The sequence below is a fragment of the Rana temporaria genome, chromosome 7 (genome assembly GCF_905171775.1).
Source record: "Rana temporaria chromosome 7, aRanTem1.1, whole genome shotgun sequence".
NCBI lineage: Eukaryota > Metazoa > Chordata > Amphibia > Anura > Ranidae > Rana > Rana temporaria.
The window spans coordinates 109,081,114-109,094,908 of record NC_053495.1 but is presented as its reverse complement, the minus strand read 5'-3'; the positions used below and the strand labels follow the sequence as shown (position 1 = coordinate 109,094,908).

The window sequence follows — 13,795 nt, the reverse complement described above, 5'->3', positions numbered from 1 at the left end:
TTCTACGAACAGTGAGTACAGCACAGCAGACGCAAGGAAGATTCCGTTTAGCGCTTTTAAAGCTTTTGATGAAAAGGACTGTGAGATTGATAACTACCTGGCGGATTTTGAGCGACAATGTAACCTGCACCGAATAGCTAGAGGAGAGTGGGTTTCAATATTGTCAGGCAAACTGTCAGGCAAAGCTTCTGATGCTTTCCGGACCGTGCCAGATCAGGATATCCATAGCTACACCAGAGTTAAAGAAGCGCTCCTGGCTCGTTATGCAGTAACCCCAGAGTCCCACCGACAGAAGTTCAGGGACTCACGCAAAACCACGAAAGACTCTTACGCAGAATGGGCATGCCAGCTGTCCCTGTCGGCCTCTAACTGGGTTAACAGCAGCCAGGCCACCACCGCAGAGGACATTTTGCAACTAATGCTCCTGGAGCAATTTTACAATCACATCCAGACGGATGTCAAAGATTGGGTGAGAGATCGCAGGCCCATGACTCTACCAGAGGCCGCGAAGTTGGCGGATGAATATGCGGATACTCGCAAGACAAACCAGGTCACACCACGGGTACAACCTCCACGACCAACGGCGCCCTCACACCCACCAGCCGCTAGATACCAACCTCCTAACAGACCGATGACATCTAGCCCTCGCTATCCACGCCAGGAGGACAACGAACAACGCTGCTTCCGGTGCAAACAGCTCGGTCACTTCAAGCAGAATTGCCCCATGAATGACAACACCAGGTCAAATTGGTCTCAACCTGGGTACCGCCCACCAGCAGCAGCCCATTGTGTAGACTCGGCTTGGGATCCCCAGGAGCTGGGTCAGGAAGAACCATTGGGCACCCCTTACGAAGCCCTCATGGTACAATCTGTTATTACGGACAACAGGGAACACCATTGTCAGCTGGTCATGGGCGACAGCCATGAGCCGGAGGGGCCTTGGAGGGAGCTGGGCAGAAAGAGGCACCGCCAGCTACCCTCCAAGAAGAAGAGGTCCTGGAAGTCATATAACCAGCGGACCTGGGAGGAGAAGAAGCGACTGGAGGAGATGGAATCGCAGCGGGCGCCCCAGATGCGGGCCGAGATGTTCGCCAAGGGCCCACTGGTGGCCCCTTACACCACCACCCAGTTCCTGATGATGAAGGACCACGTGGAAAGCCTGCAGGACATGAGCAAGCAGGATCTGATCCGTGAGTACATAGAGCTGGAGGAGTGCATAAGCCGCATGGAGGAGGAGAACAACCACCTGAGGTCACAGCGGGCTGACCCCCCTAGGCTCCATGAACTGGAGATGGAGCTGGAGAAGCTCAAAGAGGAGAACCGGCGGCTGCGGAGGGAGCAGGGGGTGGCTGACCTTATGGGGCTCTGAGTCTTCCCCCCCCCCCCCGGACTCTGAGCACCAGTGCTACAGCATTTCAACAAATATAACTTTTTCTTTTTATGAATCTCCTGTGACTGTCACTTCAGAGCCATAACCTGCCCCTCCCATAGCGGGACACCTAGATGGCGGCGCACAGACCCATTCGCCGTCTTCACACTGACTTCTGGTGACTTTGCAGATCGCACAAAGACTTGGGGACTGACCGGCGTGTGATCTGACGACCCGGTGGCATACCTGAGTCTGAAGCAGTTGCCAAGGGAGGTCAGTCATGCCAAACGGAGTTAACCTCGGACTAAAAGCTCTGAACCCGTCAACCCTACTGGACCAGGGAAGGTCCAACCGGGTTTTCCGGAGCAGGGAGAAAAAGGGGGGCCATTGTGATACATTTGCCTATATGTCTCAGTTTAATTCTCCCTGCTTGTTTAAGGCTGTTAATTGTATTTACTCTTCTGCAGCTAGCCCTGTTTCAAATGTTAATTGTTCTAGCCCTGTGTTTACTGGTTACTGTGATTAGATAAGTGGCTCATGTTAATTATGCTGATTGCTTCCTTGTGATAATTATCTCTCTATATGCGGTGCCGAACCGGCTAGATACTGACTAGTTCAAAGAAATATCTTTATTTCAAAGGAGCTGTATTGAAGACCCCCCACTGTGTGAGGGGGGGCGGAGATTTGTCATTGTAACAGTTGTAACCACATATAAGCTCTGGTTTCTTACGATTAAAACTCTGTGTTATACCAGCATTAAGCCTTGGCTCATGTATGGATGCTGATGTGATTTCTTTTATGGGAAGAAGGGACTGTTTGACGGGGATATCATACCAATATCGTCACAATATATATATACATATATATATATATATACACACACATACACAGGGCTCAAAATTTGAAGTCACGAGCTACTAGCCAGGCCTGAAAGTTACTCGCCACCAGTTGCCCCACCAAACCCCTCCCTTGCCCCGCCCCTAAGTCCGCCCCTAAACACACCCTCATAAATGATCTCATGAAATTACATTGTTAAATGTTTTATGCAGAATGTTACAAAAATAAATATTAACAACAATGGCCCAGATTCAGCATAGCTTGCGCTTTATTTGCACGGGCACAGGGCAACGATTTTGCCCTGCGCCCACGCAAATATTTTGCGCTGCCCTCGATTCACGGAGCAGTAGCTCCGTGAACTGCGAGGGCGCGCCGGCAAATTTGCCTGGCGTAAGCGTGCGCACAAGTTAAATGATCCCGCCGGGGGCGGGAATCATTTAAATTAGGCACGCTCCTGCGCCGAGCGTACAGCGCATGCTCCGTCGGGAAACTTTCCCGACGTGCATTGCGGCAAATGACGTCGCAAGGACGTCATTTGCTTCAAAGTGAACGTGAATGGCGTCCAGCGCCATTCACGAAGCACTTACGCAAACGACGTAACATTTGAACGTCGCGACGCGGGAGCGGCGGTATACTTTAGCACAGGCTGCCCCTGCTATTAGAAAGGGCAGCCTTGCGCTAAAGTAGCCGTACGTAAACTCCGTACCTGGCTTGCGCGGGGCCCGCGCAAGATTGTGAATCAGTGGTAGTATGCAATTTGCATACTACACGCTGATACACAATGGGAGCGCCCCCTAGCGGCCCCCGCAAGAATGCAGCCTAAAATCTGCGAGGCATAATAGCCTTATGCCGCGCAGATTTTAGGCTGCAGCCGGTGTAACGAGGTTCCTGAATCAGGAGCACTCGTTACACCGGAGCAAGTAAGCAATTGCGCCGTGTAACTCATGGTTACACGGGCGCAATTGCTTCTTGAATCTGGGCCAATATTAACATAAAGCATATCAGTAACCATCAGTGCTGCCTCACATTAGCCATTAAATGCAGCTTTACAGTTCCCATGAATGCAGCCACACTGTGCCCATCATTGCAGCCTCACTGTTCCCATCAAATGAAGCCTCTCTGTCCCCATCAAATTGAGTCACTGTGCCCATCAATGCAGCCTCACTGTGCCCATCAATGCAGCCTCGCTGTGCCCACAAATGCTGCTCACTGTGCCCACAAATCCTGCCCACTGTGCCCACAAATGCTGCCCACTGTGCCCATAAACGTAGCCACGCTGTGCCCATAAATGTAGCCACGCTGTGCCCATAAATGCTGCTCACTGTGCCAATAAATGCTGCTCACTGTGCCCACAAATACTGCCCACTGTGCCCACAAATGCTGCCCACTGTGCCCATAAACGTAGCCACGCTGTGCCCATAAAAGGACCAGGCAACTTGGCTAATATATTATAAGCGAAGTGAAGCACAGGTGTGTGTCATGGAGCCAGGTCTGTGTTCGGCGACACTGTAGTATGGTCCCGCCCCCCTAGACCGGCTTGTGCGATAGACTGAACACTGATTTAATCTACTATCACAAGAGCTGGTCTACAGGGGCGGGACCTTACTATAGTGCCGCTGAACACAGACCCAGCTCTGCAACACAGCCTGTATCTCTGTGACACACAGAGGAGGAGAGAGGGAGGGGAGCGATGAAGCCTCCACTCAAAGTGGCCCCGGTTCAGTCCGTCCTGCCGCTCTGTGTCCTCCAGCTGATCGCTTCTGGCAGAAGCAGTGCAGGCTTTTGTACAGGACATCAGAGCGGCAGGGGCGGTTGCGGTATCGATCAGGGAATCCCCCTCTGGCCGCTCTGATGTCATGTAAAAAAAAAAAAGCCTGCACTGCTTTTGCCAGAAGCAATCAGCCAGGAAGCTGTCAGACTGGTCCACCCCTGCTCCTCACTCGCCCTGCACTAAATTCCACTCGCAAAATGCGAGTAGGCGAGTGGAATTTTTGAGGGCTGCATATATACACACAGACACATGTGTATATATACACAGGATATATATATAGTTATCACATGTCTGAAAACATGTAATTACATGTTCTTTTAAACTTTAGTTTCACTTTTTGAACTGGGCTGCACTGTAATCTCACAATATCTCACAAGATTACAGACAGCCCACCCACTTTTACACAGATCTCAGCCGTTTTCAGAGGAAAAACTTCTCCTCTGTTCTCCCTCTGAGAACTTCAGTTCATTAAACCGGCTGCAGAGTAGATAGTTTTCCTCTGAGAACTGCCGAGAACTGAACAGAGAAAAAACTTCACAGTAAACGGACACCTGAGTGGCAACACTTAATTTTCTTCACGGAGAGTTTGGAGCAGCTAATGGGAGGTGAGGTGAACAACCAGACACCAGCCCAAAGGCTATAAGTGATCCCTGCTTGGAGGTGTTTGTGTACTAGACTGGCTGTCGGTGTGAACATCTGAAGCTGTACAAGATGGTACAAGGTAAGTTTGACTCCCGTGATAGGAGTCCACCATTCCTGGTAAGGGGCCATCCGGCTATCTATATTACTCTCTCTTCTGAACGGGGTGCAATATTAGAAGTGTTGAAGCTGACCCATGATCAAATGCATGATATCTGATAAGTGTGGATAATTTAACATTAGCAGGCTATCTGACAAGTGAATAGCGCTGCACTCTGGAGACTGTTGCACCTTTTATAATTGTCAGATTTACAATAGAACCTTATGGATGTTTTTTATCCTTTGAATGATTTTTGTGTTTTTTAAACACTGTTACACACTGTTTTTGTGGGAATATATATATATATATATATATATATATATATATATATATATATATATATATATATATATATAATTTTTTTTTCATAAGAAGAGAACATTTCACTTATTTTTTTTTCACTAATTTGTTATATTTGGAGAAAATATAAGGAATTACGTTTTTCACTGTTAGTTTTTATACTGATAATCCATAGTCAGTGTTTCATCAACTGATTATATACGCATTTACAGTTTTTGCGCATTTTTTTATTTATTTTTGTTTCATATGTATTGTTTATGGATTAAAGCGGTTGTAAACCTGCATATACATTTTTTTTTTTACTCCTGCAAGGCAAAAGTCATAATGAGCTAGTATGCACCGCATATTAGCTCATTATGAAATACTTACCTCGGAACGAGGTAGGGAACTTACCTGGTCCACGTCGAGCCGAGCGTGTCTTCCGGGTATCGCCGCTCCAGCGCTGTGATTGGCTGGAGCGGCGATGACTTCACTCCCGCGCATTCACGCGGGAGATTTCCTTTCCGGCATGGGTCGGCGGGGCGGGCCCTTCAGCCGAGGATCCCCCCTGCGCATGTGCCGCTGCAATCAGCGGCGCATTGCGAGGGGAATATCTCCTAAACCGTACAGGTTTAGGAGATATACTTTATACCTACAGGTAAGCCTTATTATAGGCTTACCTGTAGGCAAAAGTCAAAAAAGTGGGTTTACAACCACTTTACGTATTAATTCTTTAAGATTGCTGCAATATTGTTGAAACACTCACATTAGGTATGAGTACATCACAGTCATTTCACATGATATTGACTAACATTAGGTTTGAGTACATCACAGCTAAATCACATGATATTCCTCAAGTGACCGGGTGAGCGCAGAATTTACCTATTATAAAAATTATTTTATATTGGATATATATTCTGATATACACAGTATCGTTACCTTCACATGTTGGTGGTTCTGCATTCCATTCTCCTTCAGATGTACAGAAAACCTCAGAGGCGCCGTTTAGTTTCTGGTTAGCGTTTTTACATTCAAATCGTATTACTTGGCCGACAGAATACTCTTCTTCATAAGAAGTAGTTAAAAGATTGACATTGTTGCTAACTTGAACTGGTGGGCAAAATCGTACTGAAAAGGCAAAGAAAAACTGATTAATTTGATTATTTATGACACTTATGCAAATTTTTCTATACCAAAAACGATAGTAGCAGTAGTTTATTTACATACTGTATAGGTGTGGAATTCACTAAATAAAACGGGAGCTTCATAAATTATAAAAATACATGTTTAAAGGGATTTTCACTTCCAGTAAAATAATAAAGCTTTTATGGGGGGTAGAATTTGTAGATAAACCTCCAGGTGTCCAGCAACAAATTTGCAAATCAGAGAATTATGACATATTTTTGCCATTAATAATAACAACCATAGATACAATGCTTCTCACAAGATAAAATAACAAAAAACAGCTCTTTTGCCAGCTGTTAAAGTGTTACTAAACTCACAACCCCTAAGGGGTTAATCCTCCGCATGGTGTAAAAAGGCTGTTTAATCCTGGCTTTTCTGATCCTCCCCTCCTTCCACTGTCCCCTGATAATTCCTGATAACACAGAGTCTATGGAGTCAGGCTGCACATGCTCAATTTGGTGTGTATTGCTAGAGATCTCAGCTTCTGATGACATCATTTACTATGGCAAAACATGTCAAGCTAGGATACACGGTGTGTTGGAGCAAGCTTTAGATGCTATAAAGTAAGCATATCGCTGTTTGGAGAATTTGTGAGGATTTTTAACCACTTTAGCCCCGGGAAGATTTGGCTGCTCAATGACCAGGCCATTTTTTGCGATATGGCACTGCTTCGCTTTAACTGACAATTGCACGATCGTGCAACACTGTACCCAAACAAAATTTACGTATTTTTTTTCCCCCACAAATAGAGCTTTCTTTTGCTGGTATTTGATTACCTCTGCAGTTTTTTATTTTTTGCTCTATAAACAAAATAATAGCCACAATTTAGAAAAAAACACAATGGGGATTATTTACAAAAGGAAAATCCACTTTGCACTTGAAATTGCACTGAAAGTGCACTTGGAAGTGCAGTTGCTGTAGATCCGAGGGGGACATGCAAGGAAAATAAAAAACAGCATTTAGGTTGTCCTTGATTGGATAATAAAATCAGCAGAGCTTCTCCTCATTTCAGATCTACCCCTCAGATTTACAGTGACTGCACTTCCAAGTGCACTTTTAGTGCAATTTCAAGTGCACTTTGCACTTGTGGTTTGCACTTGTAGTGCAAAGTGGATTTGCCGTTAGTAAATAACCCCAATATCTTTTACTTTTTGCTATAATAAATATCCCAATTTTTTTTCCCAAAAAAACACATTTTCCTCAGTTTAGGCCGATATGTATTATTTTACATATTTTTGGTAAAAAAAAAAAAAAAAAAAAAAATCGCAATAAGCGTATATGGATTGGTTTGCACAAAAGTTATAGCATCTACAAAGCGATCAGTGCTATAAAAATGCACTGTCTACTGTATAAATGTCACTGGCAGGGAAAGGGTTAACACTAGGGGGCAATCAAGGGGTTAACTGTGTTCCCTAGGTGTGTTCTAACTGTAGAGGGATGGGACTGTCTAGGAGGAGAGAGAGAGATCGGTGTTCATACGTTGTATGAACACAAGATCTGTCTCTTCTCCCCTGAGAGAACCGGGAATCTGTGTGTTTAGACACACAGATCTTGGTTTTAGCTCTGTCATGAGCAATCGCTGGTGCCTGGCGCCTGTATCGGCTCTGGCGCGCATTTGTCCATCTGGAGCACGGAGAATGGAAGGGAGCTATTGACTGAAGTCCGTGAGTGGAACCTCCGTTCCTTCCAGGTAGCTAAGCATTGATTGCTGTGAAACATGTTGGCTATTCTCCCCTGTTTCTCCATGATTTGACTGCTGTACACTGGATTTTATTTCATTTTCTACAATAAAGATGTCTTTTTCATGGTGTGCGGCCGTCCAGGGTATTTTTCCTCCTCATACTTCCAGGTGGTACAGGTTTATATACAGCCTGAGGAATGCTTCCTATCAGTTACTTTTCTGATGCACGGACATCGGAAGTGACATCCTGGCTGCGAGCTCGCTGCTCGTTTTACTCTGTGCATGTGCATATAGTTTTTAATGTGAGTACCTTAATAATCTTACCAAAATAAATAGTTTTTACCAAAAATACTACACTATAGAGCAGGGGTGCCCAACCTGTGGCCCGCGGAGCCCTCTGATGTGGCCCGCCCCCCCTGCTCTGGGATGGAATAGATTGAATACTGTTATTAAAGGTCAGTTTATTACTAAAATCACGGGGCCAGATCCTCAGAGCGAGTACGCCGGCGTATTTACTGATACGCCGGCGTACTTTCAAATTACCCGCGTCGTATCTTTAGTTTGAATCCTCAAACCAAGATACAACGGCATCTGTGTTCGATCCGACAGGCGTACGGCTTCGTACGCCTTCGGATCGTAGATGCAGTATTTCGGCGTCCGCTGGGTGGAGTTCTCGTCGTTTTCCGCGTCGGGTATGCTAATTAGCTATTTCCGTCGATCCACAAACGTACGCGCGGCTGTCGCATTCTCTTACGTCGTCTCTAGTCGGCTTTTTCCGGCATATAGTTAAAGCTGGTATTTTGCGGCGTATAGATAGACTTGCCATGTTAAGTATGGCGGTCGAAATTTTAATATTTTTTTTTTTTTTGTGGAAGTCGTCCGTGAATCGGGATGGACGTAACTCACGTCTAAGTTAAAAAAATGACGTCCTAGCGACGTCATTTAGCGCAATGCACGGCGGGAAATTTAGAAACGGAGCATGCGCAGTTCATTCGGCGCGGGGACGCGCTTCATTTAAATCGCTTCGGCGATTTGAATTCCGCTGCCAGAGATGCACTACGCCGCCGTAACTTACGGCGCAAATTCTTTGAGGATTCGAAATTCCACCAGGTAAGGTACGGCGGCGTAGCATATCTCTGATACGCTGCGCGGATCTAATTCTATGTGGATCTGCCCCACAGTGTATATATAGGCAGATCTGTTCTGCAGTGGTTACTGGGCTGCTTTTAAACTAACCTGCAGATGCAGAGCAGTTTACCTGCGGGTTACCTGTACTGAGCCATAGACCTCTATTACCTGCAAGTTTGGTGAGCTTTCTTAAAATGCACCAATCCTGCAGAATATAATAGAAGTCTATTGCAAAGTGCAGAAAAGCCAAAGGTACACTGCGCTGTACCTGCGGTGCAAGTAAACCGCAGCGCATCAGTGTGAAAGCAGCTGTGGGCCCCTTTCACATGGTTAGTCTGACCCAATTGGACCCTCCATTCACATCTATAGAATGGCAGACTTGTGACCCACCTTCAATCCGATCCGGCTGTGTCAGTGTCTGCTCTGCATATGCAGAGCAGACATGGACCTGCCATCCGCCCGCTCCACTGATTGCGACCAGTTGCCAAGTCACTTAAGTGGCCCTCACGCTTTAAAAGGTTGGGCACCCCTGCTATATAGGCTCCTTGATCTTTCCTTTCCCAATGTCCGGCTTGCTATATTTGTGAGGACCTTTCTGCGGATATAACCCTGGGAGAAAAGTAACAGATAGGAAGCATTCCTCAGGCTATATATAAACCAGTACCACCTGAAAGGAACGGAGAAGGGACCCCCTTGCTTTGATCATCTAACCCTTATCTGATTTTGCTGATTACCTTACAGCAGTAAGGTAAGAAGTTAGTGCACCCACGGGTGTGAAACACACTGAAGAGCTCGACCACTGAAGTCACAGTGCCGCCTACTGTTACAATCCAGCACTTTTCCTTGCACCAGCACTTTCTTTCACCTATTGAAGATTTACAGACTGCTATTTGCACAAATATTCTTTACAGATTGCCATTTTTCACTATATTTCATTGGCACAAGTATTCTCTACAGATTGCCATTTTGTATTATACCCACCTTTGCACTTTATTAATAGATAGACTATTATTGTATTTTTAGCACATGTTTGATATTATTATTTTTAGGAAGTTCACATATGACTACAATCTGATTTCATTACTCTCAAAGTGGTCCAAATATGTAGCTATAGCCACCCACAGTGACTGCATAAAAAAATAAAACAGACAGGTTAGTTGTATTTAAGTCAATTGGTAGATCAACTTCAGTACAATCAGCCTGCTCATAAATTGAATGATAGGCGGCACTGTCTTGGGAAGGAAGTAAACAGAACTGAGTGTTAAATAGCCAGGCGGGCGAGAGACAGTTATGTTTATTGTAATGCCAACCAAACCTTGCAATGGCTGAACACTGCCCCCTACAAGAAACTGACCCGACATGTTATCACGGCGGTGCATTGTTCCGTTTGAGGACCGAGGGTTCATCACACTGAACTTCTACTTTAAATGGAAGGCATCTCTAAGCTACTGTATATGGTCTGTAAAAATGTTTTGGAAAGATGTGATTCCTCTATGGACAGTCTCTCTCACCTCAGGCCACAAAGTTTTATTCCTTAAGCTGGGTTTGTTACTCCTAGGCATTTGTCCACCGTCTTTCTTGGTTTACATTCTAGTAATGGCGGCAATTGGCGACCCTCTGCCCATCACTGCACCCGCCCGCCTCACAAGATAAACAGGCAGGTGGCTGGCCGAGACTTGAGCCAAGGCAGAAGAACATGCGAGTGGAGCTGAATGGGCATGCACCCAAAACTGAAGAAATATTCCCTTTGCTCTGACCAGCACATGATCATCAAAAAGGGGCACAGATAATGGAGAAAAAAAATACACCCCCTAAGCTAGTAGGAGCGGCAAAGCGGGGGTGTGTAATTTAGATTTTTTTTTTTTATTCTGCACTGACTGTCTTTGAAATTCCCCCAGCCCCTGTCCAAATCCAATCCGGGGACAAAACCGGGGACAGACTTGGTCCAGGGACAGTGTTCTCAATACAGGGACTGTCCCCGGAAACCAGGGATGTCTGGTCACCCTACAAAAAAAAAATTACATTATCCTGACCAAGATCCTGAGCACTGCTTTAAATATGCAGTCATGTCAACAGTGTTCATGTGGTAAGCAAAGGACATTCCATTCTATCCAAAAGAAACCTTTTGACTGACGGCTATTATGTATATTGTACTTATCAGCACCTTTAATTGTTATCCCCAGACACCTAAAACAGCATTAAAATGTTTAGTATTTGTTCATTTTTTTAATTGGTACCATGGAAGTATCTAGCTTGCCTGATCTATTGTTTACAATACTATAGCAAAGCAGCAAGTGATTTTGCCTATTAATTGTATAAAGATGCTGTTTGATTTTAATATCCTCCACTATAAGATCTAGAATAGGGAAAACATCACTTCAATCACTAAGCTATGAAAAACATTGTTACTCTCGTTAGATCTGTTGGGAAACCACTGTAATTTTTTTTTTTTTTTTTTTACATTATATTGTATTATGTTGGAATGTATATCTTTTTGGAAACTTCTGTTGAGTTGTCTTTAAATTCTGGTTGAAATCTGTGAGGCCTCGTACACACGGCCGAGTTTCTCGGCAAAAACCAGCAAGAAGCTTGCTGGGTTTTTTTTTTTTGCCGAGGAAACCGGTCGTGTGTACACTTTTCAACGAGGAAACCGCAGAGGATCTCGTCGGCCAAAAAGAGAACATGTTCTCTATTTCCTTGACGGCAATGGGAAAATTTGGCTCGCCGAGATCCTCGGCGGCTTCACAAGGAACTCGACGAGTTTCTTGGCCAGAACGATGAACCTTGGTAATAAATTCTGAACATTTTCAAGGCTCATATGCAAGAAATTGTCAAAAAATGGAGCTGGGCACTGCCATCAGGCACATTTAACAAAGCAGAATAAAACTGTTTTAAATTACTGTACAGCGGAGAGTCTTCATTTTAAATATGACCTTGAGAGTGACATGGGAATCTCTGAATCTTTGTATTTCTGGCCACTGCATCACTATACCACCTTCCTAGCACCACCTCCAGGAATAGCACACTAGGCGCAAAACAAAAGCCTCTGATGGTGGCACCCCACCCCCACCTTACTGGAGGCTGCGAAGATGGGTCCCTTTCACATGGGGCCTCTGCTAAGCAGAATCTGCTTGCTCAGTGTGGGATCTTTCCATTGTTCCCTGCTGAGGAGGTAGATGTCAGGTTCGTGTCTGCTCCGCTATGCAGAGCGGACTCGGATACAGTCCCGTTCTCCTCTATGTATAGGGCAATCAAACGGAAATACACCACCTGTCCATTGCTATCCAATCTGCCATACGGATGGAAACAAGGACCACCATCCATCTGTTTTTGGCAGACAGGATCGGATCGGATGGCGGCGGGTGTCAGCGGACATTTTCCTTGCTCTGACAAAAGTCCACCCGTCCAAAGCGCAGTGATGTACAACACGTACGACGGCACTATAAAGGGGAAGTTCCATTCCAACGGCACCACCCTTTGGGCTGCTTTTGCTGATCCTCGTGTTAGTAAAAATTTGGTGAGAGACGATTCACGCTTTTCATGCGCTGCATTAACCACTTAAGCCCCAGACCATTTTGCTGGTCAAAGACCAGGCCACTTTTTGCGATTCGGCACTGCGTCGCTTTAACTGACAATTGCGTGGTTGTGCGACGTGGCTCCCAAACAAAATTGGTGTCCTTTTTTCCCACAAATAGAGCTTTCTTTTGGTGGTATTTGATCACCTCTGTTTTTTTTTTTTTTTCATTTTTTGCGCTATAAACAAAAATAGAGCGACTTTTTGCTATAATGAATATCCCCCAAAAATATCAAAAATAAATAAATATTTCCTCAGTTTAGGCCGATACGTATTCTACATATTTTTCGCACTTGACAGTGTTCTGCCTAAGCGAAGGGGATGCGTGGGATGAAAGTTTCAAGCCCAGCAACCAGAAGCGAAGAAATGCAGCCTGATCCAGTCTGAGCCTGAGTATTCTGATGTAAGGGGCACTCTTTCTCTCTTTCTCTCTCCCTCTCTATCCCTATACAGACCAGGATCCCCCGGTTTAACTCCAGTTCTCCCCTACCCCATGCTTCCCAGTCCCATCCCCATCTCCATTTTTTCAGGGGCTAAGGAAGAACCCTGGGGCGGAGCATCTTATTACTGCTGCTGCTTATGTGGGTGGGATGTGTACTGCACCAATCCCTGCTGACCCTCCTCTTTTAATTCCATGTAATTGGTGCAGTGCACATCCCACCCACACAAGCAGCAGCAGTAGTAATAAGTTGCTCAGCCTCTTTTCCTACCTTATCCCCTGCAAAGGGTGTGAGTGGGGCCTCATGTCTAAATTTGTCTTAATTCCTCACAAGGCCTAGAGCCACCTCTGGTTAGCAACAAGGAAGTCAACCTTGTAAGCAGGGCCATCTTTTCGCATGGGCACATTAGGAAGTTGCCTGGGGGCCCCACTTGCCCAGAGGCCTGAATCAGTAAGTCACTCTCTAGATACAATCATTGCCGGCCGCCGGCCACTACGTTGTCCAGGCATCTGCATTACACGTAATCGCTGATTTGCCATTATCACTTTCATTGCCTTGCATTGCAGTCACCGATGCACAGCCTCTGGCGACGTGGTACCAATGCGCCAAGGCTGAGCGCGTTCCTCTCCCTGAAGTCCTTCCAACACACACGGTAGGGTGGAGCGTGATGTCCCGGCCAGCATGACAGTGTTTACAGGCCGGCATGGGACTCGGGAGGCTCAATGAGAAAGTGCTGTGCGGGCGGTGCTGCGAGCGAGGAGAAGGAAACTAAAACTCAACTAAGTATTGCAT

The 13,795-nt window shown here is 45.6% G+C and overlaps 1 protein-coding gene across 10 annotated transcripts in view; it reads right to left on the bottom strand.

Annotated features, from left to right (window-relative positions):
* Nucleotides 1-13,795, bottom strand: part of LOC120946232 (complement factor H-like) — a 3,139,400-nt gene that overhangs the window by 3,073,969 nt on the left and 51,636 nt on the right. For all 10 annotated transcript variants that reach the window (XM_040361064.1, XM_040361066.1, XM_040361056.1 and 7 more), the window contains exon 5: nt 5,935-6,123. In XM_040361064.1, the coding sequence (XP_040216998.1) occupies nt 5,935-6,123 (189 nt within the window). The remainder of the gene's footprint in view (nt 1-5,934; nt 6,124-13,795) is intronic.